The sequence below is a fragment of the Adiantum capillus-veneris genome, chromosome 16 (genome assembly GCF_014529385.1).
Source record: "Adiantum capillus-veneris isolate H3 chromosome 16, ASM1452938v2, whole genome shotgun sequence".
Classification (NCBI taxonomy): domain Eukaryota; kingdom Viridiplantae; phylum Streptophyta; class Polypodiopsida; order Polypodiales; family Pteridaceae; genus Adiantum; species Adiantum capillus-veneris.
Genome location: NC_140946.1, coordinates 111,154,632 through 111,169,248, shown reverse-complemented (window position 1 = coordinate 111,169,248; position 14,617 = coordinate 111,154,632). Strand labels below are relative to the sequence as shown.

General features: G+C 43.2%; 1 protein-coding gene across 1 annotated transcript; it reads left to right on the top strand.

Moving 5' to 3' along the window:
- Nucleotides 1-5,498: 5,498 nt before the first annotated feature.
- LOC147439647 (uncharacterized) lies at nt 5,499-7,713 on the top strand. Its single transcript, XM_086484354.1, has 8 exons — nt 5,499-5,565; nt 5,653-5,920; nt 6,008-6,021; nt 6,298-6,338; nt 6,413-6,470; nt 6,561-6,674; nt 6,770-7,333; nt 7,421-7,713. The coding sequence occupies exons 1-8, from the start codon at nt 5,514-5,516 to the stop codon at nt 7,651-7,653; spliced, it is 1,344 nt and encodes a 447-aa protein (XP_086340480.1). The 5' UTR covers nt 5,499-5,513; the 3' UTR covers nt 7,654-7,713.
- The last annotated feature ends 6,904 nt before the right edge of the window (nt 7,714-14,617 follow it).

Below are 14,617 nucleotides of genomic sequence, written 5' to 3'. Positions count from 1 at the left end.
AAGGGTCTCATCTCTTCCAAAATTGACAAGAGCTCATTGCTATTTAATTCACCACCATCCTCTCGTATGACAACTCCCATCACCATTTGTTTAGCAAGATTCAATTGCATCCGTCTTGGTCCTGCTGAGGGTACATTGGAAATATCACGGGACACAAGTCCACGTGTTCTTATAATAGCAGACCTCAGCACTCCTTTGGCCATTGGATGATTGTGTGTACCTCGATGAATGAACAAACGAGTCTTGTTGCTATCTATTAACACATAATATACATAGCATGGGCAATCCTGTAACATTATCGGTGCTTCATCGCAATGGAAGCAAGCGAGAGAACCATTTGCATTGCTTTTCATACCAATTGATGGGATGACATGCAAAAGTTTTCCAATCCATGCTGTCTCATTTGGTACACCACTATGGGCTCTAATGGGACACATGGGGTTATTGCACATCAGATGTCCGCCACATTTACTTCTCCTCACCACAACAGGAAACTTCATTCTAGTTTGCACCGGCTTCACCCAACAATGACCATCATATTTTTTTTCCATCCCCACCATAGTTGAGCCTCCATCACGAACAGGGGGCAATTCGTATACGCAATTTCCATTGTAGTGCTGTGGAATCTCATCAACTTGTTCAATAATTTCACAGCTTAAAATAATTCTGCTCAATCTGTGATACTTGTGCTTAGAAAGAAGAATGCACTGCAGAGTGCTTTCTGCACCAGAAAAATCATGTGCAATACTCTCAAAATTCTCCATTTTCTGATCCATTCCATGTTTGCCATGGCAACCAAGGAAGCCAAAGTCCTTTACTATTTCTTCATTGCAACTGTCACTCAAAACATCATATTCAAAGGATGGACGAATTGGTTTTTCATCAAGTGCATCCGAAGAACTTGATGATATATCGATAATAGGCTCTTTGTTCTTTTTCTGAAAAATGTCAGGTGTCATATTACTTAAGGATCCTTTGTTTTGAATGATCAAGAACTTCTTTGCAAAAGTCAAATCCAACACAAAGTAGAAATCCCCCCCTATCATGACACCATCCGTGACACGAGTTTGAATCTCACCCTCAGGAGCAGGCACAAGAGCAAACACCTCAGAGTTGCTTGACCCTCCATGATCTTTTGGGTTGAGCATAGCATATCTTTGTGAACAATCAATAGCAATGGGTTGTGAAGCAGTAGAGCCCAAAAATAAACTCACCATATGAGGACAATTCATAACACGAGACTTGTTGATAAACCAGTGATATTTAGGATAGATAATGCTCTATTTATAGACAAATAGGTTGCATCTTAATAGACAACAGGAGGCTTTTTTACCCCTTTCTATCAGCCAGTTTTTACCCCTTTTTTACCCCAGTTTTTATCCTACTCTAGCTCCTTTCTACCCCATACACTATAGTATTGCAGCGCATCCGACTCGTGCCATCTTTGCCCTTTAATAGTAAATAAACTAACTATTGCTAATTTTAGTGGAACTTCCTTTTCATCCACGGCACTAAGCAACTCATCTCAAGTAAGCTACTTGAAGTGCGTTAGCATCTTGTTGAAGGTTTCCAAGGGCGATATGCATCCCAGAGTATTGACATACTTTTATTAAATTAACTTGGTGCCATGAAACTTGAATTGGGTTATCACCTTCGTGAAGGTTTTTCAAAATGCAATGCACCCAAGAATATTGGTGGATTATGTTTGACATATTTTATTAAATGCAATTGGTTTTCACCTTAATGAGGTTTTGATTTTATAAAATTCAATTGTTTGTCAGCTTGTTGAAGTTTTTCCTGAGCACTCTGCGACCCAGACTTAAGTTGGAAATGTTACTAAATTAAATGGTTGTTGCGAAAGGTATTCCAGAGCGCAATGCGCCCCAGGCTTAAGTTGGAAATCTTACTAAAGTTCACGAAAATAGAGACTTAATTTGGAAATGTTACTAAATTAAATGGTTATTGTGAAAGGTATTCCAAAGCGCAATGCGCCCCAGGCTTAAGTTGGAAATCTTAGTAAAGTTCACGAAAATGGTTATTGCGTATGGCCTTCTAGAGACAGTGTTCGAGAAAAATCATTTTCACAAACATACAAAAATCTCTCCAAGACAATTCTGAACAGGAAATTTTACAATACTAGCCAGTCTTTTTGCAAAATTACATTGTTTTCCATGTATTTTAAGCTGAATATTCTCCTTCTTGCCCTCCCTTTAACCGGCTACTTTGATTTTGCAACTGGCTCAAGGCTAAGCTGAGCACACTTTTCCCGAACACTGTCTAGAGCGCAATGTGCCCCAGGTAAACTAATTTGGCGCCTCCCTTGTGAACTTTAATATTTCCTTTCATGAAAATTTTTCAAAGCGCTATGCGCCAAAGAATTTCCAGAGCGCAGTGCGCCCCAAACATAGTGAGGAAACCTTAATAAATTTTTGAGAATCTTATGAGGTGAGTGCTTTCTTAAGGTGTATTGGGACCTGACCTTAAGAAAGACCTTTTTGAGAATCCATTGTTTTTCCGTTATTGCCAAAGAATTTCCAAAGCGCAATGCGCCCCAGACATAGTGAGGAAACCTTAATATTTCACAAAAATGGTTTTTCGTATGCAGCTTTCCAGAGCGCAATGCGCCCCAGCAGCTGGATTACTTCGGCGACTTCTTTGCTAAACGTTTTTCAAAGGGAAATGCACCCCAGCTGGAAGTAATCCAGAGTGCAATGCGCCCCAACAGCTGGATTACTTCGGCGACTTCTTTGCTAAACGTTTTTCAAAGGGCAATGCACCCCAGTTGGATTACTTCGGAGAATTGCTAAACGTTATTCAAAGGGCAGTGTCCAGAGAATTGTTGGATTCATGGAGAATCTAGTTGCTCTCTTAATCCAGCTCCATGCTTCAAACTTCATTGTGTTATCAGCAAATTAAAGGATCCTCAGGGCGCTATGTACCCCAGACCAAAGCTGGCCAATCCGACACTTGTAGAGGAGATAAGTAGGGCCTAATCTCTATAAATAGGAAGCCGCCTCGTTGTAAAGTCCAGAAGATCAACGAGTAGAAACAGCAATTGCAGAGTTCATTAGGTTGAATATCAAACCAGGTCCATTTCTCTTCTCTCTCTATTGATTTCTATGCTTGAAGATGTCCTTTCAAATTAAATATGCACAATAACATTGGCTCTCCGAATAGTGGTTTCATTACCTAAAATTCATGAATCTTAATCCCTACATTGTAAACAATCTTTTAGATTAAGCTAGAATCCTGGGGTGCTATTCTCCCCAGATTCAAGTAAAAATCAAGGTTCCTTTTCAGAGAGACCTACAATACATTAGGAACTTCAAAGATGTAGATTCCTTGTCTTTTTCTACAATACATTAGGAACTTCAAAGATGTAGAGAGATTGTTTATCTATATCTATTCGAAATCTATATTTAAATTACTTTCTCATTTTGGCAGACCTCCATAAGACATGTCTCCCACAAAAGCAAAGAAAGCTGCTCCCTTGGCAAGGGGTAAAAGAATCGTGGGAAGTCTAGTTGAAATCCTGAACAATGGAGAAGCTATTGGTAGAGGGAAGATTACAAAGGTATCAAATTTGGACGTTCTGCATGGCTCAAGAATGCCTAGTGGATGTTATGGTGTATCTGTGGTTCAAGTTTATGCTGGAAAGGATGCACCTTTGCGTCATCTCAATCCAATGGACGAGGACACCAAAACTTTGCGCTGTGCTGTGAATACCATCGTTGCCTGGCCCAAAGATGAATTGGTGAGAGCCTGATTTTTGGCTAGTTTAAACTCTCTAGTATATTTTTCATTTTGCTAAGGTCCTCTCTTATTTTAGAAAATTCTCAATGACATTGGACAAGAGGTCGAATCGACAAAGACTTTGATGGATAGGTCATCCCAATTACATCTAGGCACAAAGAGTGAGATGACAGTTTCGGGTACTAGAGTTGAATCTGTTAGTACATATGATCGAAAGCGGAAGAGTAAGAAAGAAAATCTTGCTAAAGAGCACATCCGACATGAATCAATAACATGCACATTTGAGAGAGAAGAATCTGAAGAGGAGCTTCATGATGAAGAGATTGAAGCATACATTGAAGAGGGAGCTAATGCTGGGGGAGAATTTCCCATGAATAAGGACGTTACCCTTCGTCAAGACATGCTTTCAAAGCATCTCACAAAATTAAAAGTAAGTTGTCCTTCATAACTCTAAATGGATCACCACCTTTTCAATTTATCTTGGCACTTATCTTGAAATGACCTTGAGCAGGATGAGCGAGAACAATTGTTGCCTTGGGTGCCGCTTTGTCGTCTCTTGAAATTGGAGAAGGCAAGGCAGGTTAGTTGGGATCCCAAGAGACTACAGCCTCTCAAAGAGGCGTTTTTGACAGAGGGATACTTTGGGCCAAAGGGTTCATTTATTTGTTCTGTTGATGCTCCTGGTCATCCGACAGTACTAGTAACCAGCGAGATTACAGAGCAGTGGGATGAGTTGTGGCACCTTGCCAATGAAGATTTTGAGCGTGAAATTTCTGATACATGTTGGAGTGATTTGAGTGGTAAGATGTTCTATACTTGGGATGGGAATCATCGCCTCGCAGCTTGGATGGGAGTTTTGCAAACATGTAAGTTTCTCTTGTCTTTGCAATTGTCAAATCCGGTTGTCAATCAATACATTGTTTCAAAGATACTTACGTGCAGCTTCGGCTTATCAAAATGACGCTTCAATGCATCCTAGAGTTCGAGTAGAGCTTGTGAAGGTGGATGATAAAAATGAGACAGATATGTTGAGCACTGTGATGCGCATCAATAGGCAAGTGTAACCACCATTGATCATTTCTAAGCTTCTTCTAAAATGCATAATTTTATTGACATGTATTTTGTGGTGATTTGTAGGTTGAATGATTCCGGATATGTCACCACTTCTTACACTGACATGTTGTGGATGGTGCGTGCAATGGGCTTAGCTTCAAAAGACGCCTTGGTTAACAAGATACATTTCACAGTCTACAAATGGATGCAATCAGATATTGAAAAGAAATTGGAAAGAAAGCGTGGTATAACGTTCCAGTGGCAGTGATGTCACAATTGCTTAATCCGGTAAGTATACGTTATTATGTAGTCTTCATTCACTCAACGTGTGCATCTCAAAGGTTTGAATGCATTGTAGGACAAGTACGCTATAGCCTTGAAACAACTACAAGCTGAAAAGGACACTATGCTACCTTCAGAGTTTCAACAACGCTACAAGAAAGCTTTTTTTGAGGCAGATGGTCTGAGCAGGAGGAGGACAAAGCAGGCACTCGCTATTGTTGATCCCAATCTAGGCGATGAATGGTGGAGGTAAGAAAGTGTATTGTGGATCACTACTCTATGTCTAGTGCTGATTTGATTATATGTTCAGAACCCTGCGGACTATTGAATGGACTAACCGGCCCAAGTGGATTACTGAGGATAGATTGTATGTTCTGGCATGTGCTGATCTGCCTCCTGAGAAGAAAACTTACATTCTTCGAGCAATGGCCTCTTCTGATCCTATAAATGTCAAAAGTTTGGATATTCCACAGACAGGTATTATCGTTCCTTTTTTTTGCAGAATAAAAAATGACATGTTTCACTCAATGTAATTGACATTATTCTCTATGTCCTTTATTGCAGCTGACCATGTCTCGTTCCGTGATTGGATGCGTGTGGAGGTTCTATGGAACACCATAGAGCGCGAAGCTCGTTTTCTATACAACAACATGAGAAATATCACATCGAAGCTTGGTCCAAGAGAGATGCTTGATTCCTTTCTAGAAGAAGCAAAGTTGACTCTCAGAACTGAGGCGTTCCAATACGAGCTTGGAAAATTTAAATCTTCGGGAAGAGGTAGCCCTGACCTTAAGAAAGCACTCACAGACGCCAGTCAAAGATGTCTTTGCAGGTTGGAATATTGCTCTTGGCACTTCTGTCATTGGGAGAGCTCAACGTGGAAAGAAGCAAATTGGTCTAACATCTTCTGATTTTGTAGGTGGTTGACCAGGCGTAACTTCAACATTAGAAGCTCTCGGACTCTATCTGACGTCTTGGATATCTCAAAGAAAGATACTATTTTCAACCCAGCGCAGTTGGCACGTAACTTCAACAAAACAGTTTATTACTCGTGCCCTTGGTTTCTTGAGTATAAAGAGGGCAAATTTCCTGCCAGCGAAGAACTGCAGCATAACAATGCTGTCAAGGAGAGGGAAGAACGTGCACGGAGGGCTGTCCGGGTGGAGACGCCGGAAACACCTACAAAAACCACTACAATAACAAAAACAGTCCCTTCATCTGATAAAGTCAGCCAAGTATCGTATTCTAGAGTATGTTTTGATCTTGGAACGTTGCAAACGCATCATTTTGAAACTGTGACTTCGCTAAGAGTTTTTTGTTGCAGACCGGGACTCCAAAAGACATAGGAAAGAAACCGTCCTCAAGCGTCTTAAAGAAAAGAAGTGAGTTGTAAATGTATGACAAAATCTGTAATTGAAAAGAATCTGAGAATCTTGTCTTTACGAGAACCGTTTTAATGATCTTTAATATAGAGCATGATGCGGTTGGGCCAAATGAAAAAGAGCTTAAAGAATTCTCCCAGTCCTTGGAGCAATTGTTAGATCATCATGAGGGAGATCAGCAGATGGTGGCGAGCGATGATCTAGGTTTTTGTAAGACCTTTTTGAGAATCTTAATGCTATCATCTTTTGAGTTGTATTTTGTTGACCAACTACTTTGTTTTGTTGGTTGTGTTCTTCAGTGTTCGACGAGCAGAATGTGTCTATCTCCTTCTTGGATACAAGCATGGAAGAAAATGAGATTGTTGGCTCCATGTTGGCATGCATCGAAAGCCAAGTGAAAAAGGACGACCGTGTGTATGTCCGAGATGGGGTTTGGGTGGCTGTCTCAGTGTCCGCTTCATTCATGTTCTTGCCTCCAAATTGCCTCGTGCACGGTATCCCATCATCATCTACACAGGAATGGAATGACATGGACGTTTGTCAATTCGGCAAAGTTGCACGTCTGAGTTTTTTGACAGCAGATGACAATGGCATATTTGTTGTTGTTTGCATACCTATCCAACATCGAATGGTACATGATGTTGCAATAGCCGCAGGCTCGGAGCCAGCATACACTACAGTCACAGTTTGCAAGACACCAGTATGCAAGGATGTTAATATGAGTGTAAGATCACTTCTTCTTACCGTTTTCAAGAAAAACCAAGCCCCAATTGCTGAAGTGCTGAAACCCGATGAGGACACATGGTTGGATACAATCCAAGAGAGCGAATGGACCATGCAAGAAGATGGAACACCATTGAGAGGTACGTCCTTTTCTATAATTGCTTTTACTGTGTAGCTTTGTTGCTTTCTCGACTTGTCTTCTATTCTCACAAGTCCTCTCATCACAGGAGGAATGGAACGTGGGCATTGCTATCTGTATCAAATGTTGAACATGTATACCAAGAAGGGAGATGTGGTAGTGCAATATGGAGGAGACACAGGTGTTCTTGCATTGCTTGGTAGCCATATGGGACGATACTTCACAATCATGGAGAGTAGTAAAACATTTTTGGATGAGCTTCCAAAAATTATGAAAGCACAGGCAGTGCCGTTAAGCAAAAGAAAAGCATTAGAACAATGACTATGGGATATGGACAAACACTAGTTGTCTACAATTATATTTGAGATGTACAATTTGAAAAGTTGTAATAACCTATCTAGTGGTTCACGACGGATTCATACTGTCGATTACATTCTATTTCTTGTTCATTTGTGACATTGTAATGCCTTTAAATGTGAATATGGGTTTGCCATTGCAAATATTGGAAGTTTTGTATGTAAAATATTTTCTTCCTTCTTCGTATCATGATATTGTAATGTGAAACAATGTGATAATGTGTTGAACAAAGACAGAAAAACGTAGTGGATTCCAGAGACACTGTATAATCCTCTATTTGGCGCGAGAATGGAGTTGAGGAGACATGTTTAGTATCAAGGTGTTCGGGAGCTCAGTGAGGTTGCGTCGGCATTAGCAACATACATCTCTAATCTTGATGCACTAGGGTTGCCTTGGCTACAAGATTCGGCGGCGACGGAAAAACGCAGCGGATTTTAGAGAAAATGGGCATTCCTCTCAGAGCCAAGCGAGGAGGGGTTTTCTTGGGGAACGAAAAACATGGATTGCATTTTTTCAAGGTGATAATAAGGCATGGTTAGTGTCAAACTGGTCGAATGCTCAAAACACTCAGTTGTTGGTCAAAGAGGGACAAATGGACTGCGTTTCAAAGGGAGTTGAGTGAGGCTGAGATGGCCTATATACGGAGAGCAAGCCTTGGCAAGTGGGTTTAGATCACGTATACCCACAGTACACACCACTGATCTAGTTGAATTTGGGTCGCCTTGATGAGAAGATTCGACGGCGATAAAAAAATGCAGCAGACAGATGGTGTGCGTTTCAGATAGAGTTGAGTGCGTTTCAGAGAAAGTTGAGTGAGGTTGCATTAGCCTATACGAAGAGCCGGTCTTGAGTAAGTAGCAAACAACAATGATCTACCTATGTTTGGGTCACCTTAGCTAAAACAATTAACGACGACGAGAAATTGCAGCAGATTTCAGAGAACATGCGAATTACTCCCATAGTGGAGCCATGAGTGATTCCCTTGGCAAAGGAAGCACATGGATTGCATGTTTCCAAAGTATTCAGAAGGCATGTTTAGTGTCAAGGTGGTCGGACGCTTGGAACACTCAAATGTTGGTCACAGAGGGACAGATGGAGTGTGTTTCAGAGAGAGTTGAGTGAGGCTGCGTTGGCCTATACTGAGAGCCCGTCACGAGTGAGTAGCACACAACAATGATCTAGCTGCGTTTGGGTCACCTTAGCTACAAGATTGGACGGCGACGAGAGAACGCAACGGATTTTAGAGGAAATGCAAATTCCTTTCATAGTCGAGCCATGAGTGATTCCCTTGGCACACGAAGCACATGGAATCCATGTTTCCAGAGTATTGAGGATGCATGTTTAGTGTCAATGTGGTCGGACGCTCGGAACACTCAGATGTTGGTCAAAGAGGGATAGATGGAGTGCGTTTCAGAGGGAGATGAGTGAGGCTACGTCGGCCTATACAGAGAGCCGGTCTTGGCAAGTACAAACAATAATGATCTAGCTACGTTTGGGTCACCTTAGCTAAAACATTTGACGACGACGAGCAATCGCAGCTAATCTCAGAGGAAATGCGAATTCCTCTCATAGTGGAGCCAAGAGTGATTCCCTAGGCAAACGAAGCACATGGATTGCATGTTTCCAGAGTATTCAGGGGGCATGTTTAGTGTCAAGGTGGTCGGACCTTCGGAACACTCAAATGTTGGTCAAACAGGGACAGATGGAGTGTGTTTCAGAGAGAGTTGAGTGAGGCTGCGTCGGCCTATACGGAGAGCCCGTCACGAGTGAGTAGCACACAACAATGATCTAGCTGCGTTTGGATCACCTTAGCTACAAGATTGGACGGCGATGAGAAAAGGCAGCGGGTTTCAGAGGAAATGCGAATTCCTTTCATAGTCGAGCCATGAGTGATTCCCTTGGCAAACGAAGCACATGGTTTCCATGTTTCCAGAGTATTGAGGATGCATGTTTAGTGTCTGGACAGACGCTTGGAACACTCAGATGGAGTGCGTTTCAGAGGGAGTTGAGTGAGGCTACGTCGGACTATACAGAGAGCCGGTCTTGGCAAGTGGGTTTGGATCCCGTATACCCATAGAGTGAGTAGCACACAACAAAGATCTGGCTACTTTGGGTCGCCTTTGCTACAAAATTCGACGGCGACGGAAAAACACAGCGGACTTTAGTGGAAATGCAAATTCCTTTCATAGTCGAGCCAGGATTGATTCCTTGGCAAATGAAGCACATGGATTGCATGTTTCCAGAGTATTGAGGAGGCATGTTTAGTGTCAATGTGGTCAGACGCTCGGAACTCTCAAATGTTGGTCAAAGAGAAACAGATGGAGTGCGTTTCAGAGGGAGTTGAGTGAGGCTACGTCGGCCTATTCAGAGAGCCGGTATTGGCAAGTGGGTTTGGATCCCGTATACCCATGGAGTGAGTAGCACACAACAAAGATCTGGCTGCGTTTGGGTCGCCTTTGCTACAAGATTCGACGACGACGGAAAAATGCAGCGGACTTTAGAGGAAATGCGAATTCCTTTCATAGTCGAGCCAGGATTGATTCCCTTGGCAAATGAAGCACATGGATTGCATGTTCCCAGAGTATTGAGGAGGCATGCTTAGTGTCAATATGGTAGGACCTTTGGAACTCTCAGATGGTGTGCGTTTCAGAGAGAGTTGAGTGCGTTTTAGAGAGAGTTGAGTGAGGTTGCATCAGCCTATACGAAGAGCCGGTCTTGAGTAAGTAGCAAACAACAATGATCTAACTACGTTTGGGTCACCTTAGCTAAAACATTCGATGACGACGAGAAATCGCAACAGATTTCAGAGGAAATGCGAATTCCTCTCATAGTGGAGCCAGGAGTGAATCCCTTGGCAAACGAAGCACATGGATTGCATGTTTCCAAAGTATTCATGAGGCATGTTTAGTGTAAAGGTGGTCAGACGCTCGAAACACTCAAATGTTGGTCAAAGAGGGACAGATGGAGTGTATTTCAAAGAGAGTTGAGTGAGGCTACGTCGGCCTATTCGGAGAGCCGGTCACGAGTGAGTAGCACACAACAATGATCTAGCTGGGTTTGGGTCACCTTAGCTACAAGATTGGACGGTGACGAGAAAACGCAGCGGATTTCAGAGGAAATGCGAATTCCTTTCATAGTCGAGCCAAACGAAGCACATGGATTCCATGTTTCCAGAGTATTGAGGATGCATGTTTAGTGTCAGTGTGGTCGAACGTTCAAAACACTAAGTTGTTGGTCAAAGAGGGACAGATGGAGTGCGTTTCAAAGGGAGTAGAGTGAGGCTGAGACGGCCTATATACGGAGAGCCAGCCTAGGCAAGTGGGTTTAGATCACGTATACCCATGGCATGAGCAATACACACCACTGATCTAGTTTCATTTGGGTCGCCTTGACTAGAAGATTCGAAGGCGATAAAAAAACGCAGTAGACAGATGGTGTGCGTTTCAGAGAGAGTTGAGTGAGGTTGCATCAGCCTCTACGAAGAGCTGGTCTTGAGTAAGTAGCAAACAACAATGATCTAGCTACGTTTGGGTCACCTTAACTAAAACATTTGACGACGACGAGAAACAACAAATTTCAGAGGAAATGCGAATTCCTCTCATAGTGGAGCCAGGAGTGATTCCCTTGGCAAACGAAGCACATGGATTGCATGTTTCCAAAGTATTCAGGAGGCATGTTTAGTGTCAAGGTGGTCGGACGCTCGGAACACTCAAATGTTGGTCAAAGAGGGACAGATGGAGTGCATTTCAGAGAGAGTTGAGTGAGGCTGCGTCGGCCTATACGGAGAGCCCGTCACGAGTGAGTAGCACACAACAATGATCTAGCTGCGTTTGGGTCACCTTAGCTACAAGATTGGACGGTGATGAGAAAAGGCAGCGGATTTCAGAGGAAATGCGAATTCCTTTCATAGTCGAGCCATGAGTGATTCCCTTGGCAAACGAAGCACATGGTTTCCATGTTTCCAGAGTATTGAGGATGCATGTTTAGTGTCAATGTTGTCGGACGCTTGGAACACTCACATGGAGTGCGTTTCAGAGGGAGTTGAGTGAGGCTACGTCGGCCTATACACAGAGCCGGTCTTGGCAAGTGGGTTTGGATCCCGTATACCCATGGAGTGAGTAGCACACAATAAAGATCTGGCTGCGTTTGGGTCGCCTTTGCTACAAGATCCGACGGCGACGAAAAAACACAGCGGACTTTAGAGGAAATGCAAATTCCTTTCATAGTCGAGCCAGGATTGATTCCCTTGGCACACGAAGCACACAGATTCCATGTTTCCAGAGTATTGAGGATGCATGTTTAGTGTCAATGTGGTCAGACTCTCGGAACACTCAGATGTTGGTCAAAGAGGGATAGATGGAGTGCGTTTCAGAGGGAGTTGAGTGAGGCTACGTCGGCCTATACAGAGAGCCAATATTGGCAAGTGGGTTTGGATCCCGTATACCCATGGAGTGAGTAGCACACAACAAAGATCTGGCTGCTTTGGGTCGCCTTTGCTACAAGATTCGACGGCGACGGAAAAACACAGCGGACTTTAGAGGAAATGCAAATTCCTTTCATAGTCGAGCCAGGATTGATTCCCTTGGCAAATGAAGCACATGGATTGCATGTTTCCAGAGTATTGAGGAGCATGTTTAGTGTCAATGTGGTCGGACGCTCGGAACTCTCAGATGTTGGTCAAAGAGGGACAGATGGAGTGCGTTTCAGAGGGAGGTTAGTGAGGCTACGTTGGCCTATACAGAGAGCCGGTATTGGCAAGTGGGTTTGGATCCCGTATACCCATGGAGTGAGTAGCACACAACAAAGATCTGGCTGCGTTTGGGTCGCCTTTGCTACAAGATTCGACGGCGACGGAAAAACGCAGCGGACTTTAGAGGAAATGCGAATTCCTTTTATAGTCGAGCCAGGATTGATTCCCTTGGTAAATGAAGCACATGGATTACATGTTTCGAGATTATTGAGGAGGCATGTTTAGTGTCAATCTGGTCGGACGTTCGGAACTCTTAGATATTGGTCAAAGATGGACAGATGGAGTGCGTTTCGGAGGGAGTTGAGTGAGGCTGCGTCGGCCTATACAGAGAGCCGGTATTGGCAAGTGGGTTTGGATCCCGTATACCCATGGAGTGAGTAGCACACAACAATGATCTAGCTACGTTTGGGTCGCCTTCGCTACAAGATTTGGCGGCAACGGAAAAACAACGGATTTCAGAGAGAATGTGCATTCCTCCATCTAAAACACACTGTATCTGTCCCTCCTATAGCTATGACGACCCAAACGCAGCCACATCATTGGTGCGTATTGCTCACACCATGGGATCCAAATCCACTTGCCAAGACCGGTCCTCCCTGTAATGCCGAAGCAACCTCACTTAACTCCCTCTGAATCGCACTCCATTTGTCTCTCTTTGACCAACATCTCAAGATTCTAGGCATCCCAACATTGACACTAAACACGTCTCCTGAAATTGTCTCTTCCATTTCAGAGACAATGCACATTCCTTTCAGAGACGAGCAAGGAGTGGTTCCCTTGGCGAACAAAGCCCATGGAGTGCATGTTTTCAAAGTATTAGGCTGGTCAAAGAGCTCTTTTGAAGAATACATAGAAAAAAGCTCGCTCAATGGACAAAGAGCTCAAGAAAAATGCTAGCCAAGCGAGCTATTTTTGTAAGGACATAGAAAGAAGCTCGCTCCATGGACAAAAAGCTCACTCAAAAAGCTCGCTTTGTACCCTTCCCCGCGCGTCTGAAACAATAGATCCATCATCTCAGAATACACAAGTCAAGGAGTTATGGGAGAGAAAAATTCGGGCCATATTAAAGTTACCATTACCTAAATAACCCATCATCATATTTTTTGAAGGGGAGTATCCCATTACCTTGCACCACTCGAAGTTCGTCTCAGCAGTGCCAGTCGAAGATTACTAATAATTCCCAAGGGAAAGCTTGAATTATGAATCGGGCAAGACTTTCTAGTGACAATCCAACAAAAGGGTAGCTCGAGCACTGTTTAATAGGGAAAACACAGAGTAAGCTTCTTAACTAGTAGCATGATCCAAGCATCATCAGAAACCCTTTAACCAGAGGTAGACAAGACCAGGTAAAGACTCATGGTAATCACCCATGATACAATATAACCATCAGCTTTAACAAGTAAAGCAAAAGCCAAATTCACCATTTGAGGGAAGTACAAGGTAAAGACTCATGGTAATCATCCACAAGTTCCAACCTGCCCAATGTAATTCAACAACTATAAACATCTGAAAGTTAGCAAGCTAAAGAATTTTTTTAGTGCCAATCAAATTGCCAAAAAAATGAGAGTTCCTTTGAAAGATGACATGCAATGGTGACAAGCAAATTGTGCCGGATAAAGAAAACTCGGCCAAATGAAGTGACTAAGAGTGCGTGAGCGCTCGTGCATGCGTGCATGTGTGTGTGTGTGTGTGTGCATGCATGTAAAATGGCTAGGAATTCCCACTCCTCTCCTGGGAGACTCTCCTTAAAAATGGTTGTTGGCCTTGGGCCTCTAGTTCTCATAAAATTTCCCTCTTTGGGGAGCGTGATTTTTTTTTGGGAGACTTACTAGGTAATAAATCCCCTCTCCCACTCTCTGCGCAATACCACACTCTGCGCACGACCAATCTCACACACACACACATCACACAAACACACACACACTCCAACCCCCCCCCCCCCCCCAAATCTCTCCCCCTAGGTTAATGTGGCGGCTGTCCCGCTGGAGCATCCTCATAACACTGTAGGCAACGTTTTGCTGTGATTATTACTCCAAAAATTCTTGTACCAAAACCGGTAATATACAAACCAGGTGAGGTACCCCTCACTTGGCCTTGTCGCTTGTTTTTTTATGTGTGTGAGAGCATAAATAGTGAGCTTTTCGAAGTACGTGAACTAACTGCGTACTGGGGTGCAAT

Bases quoted from the DNA above. Each gene is read 5' to 3' on its own strand.
- LOC147439647 (XM_086484354.1), top strand. From the start codon at position 5,514: ATGGCCTCTTCTGATCCTATAAATGTCAAAAGTTTGGATATTCCACAG. The intron at 6,675-6,769 runs GTTTTTGTAAGA...TGTGTTCTTCAG, and splicing joins GGTGGCGAGCGATGATCTAG to TGTTCGACGAGCAGAATGTG. The intron at 7,334-7,420 runs GTACGTCCTTTT...CTCTCATCACAG, and splicing joins AGATGGAACACCATTGAGAG to GAGGAATGGAACGTGGGCAT.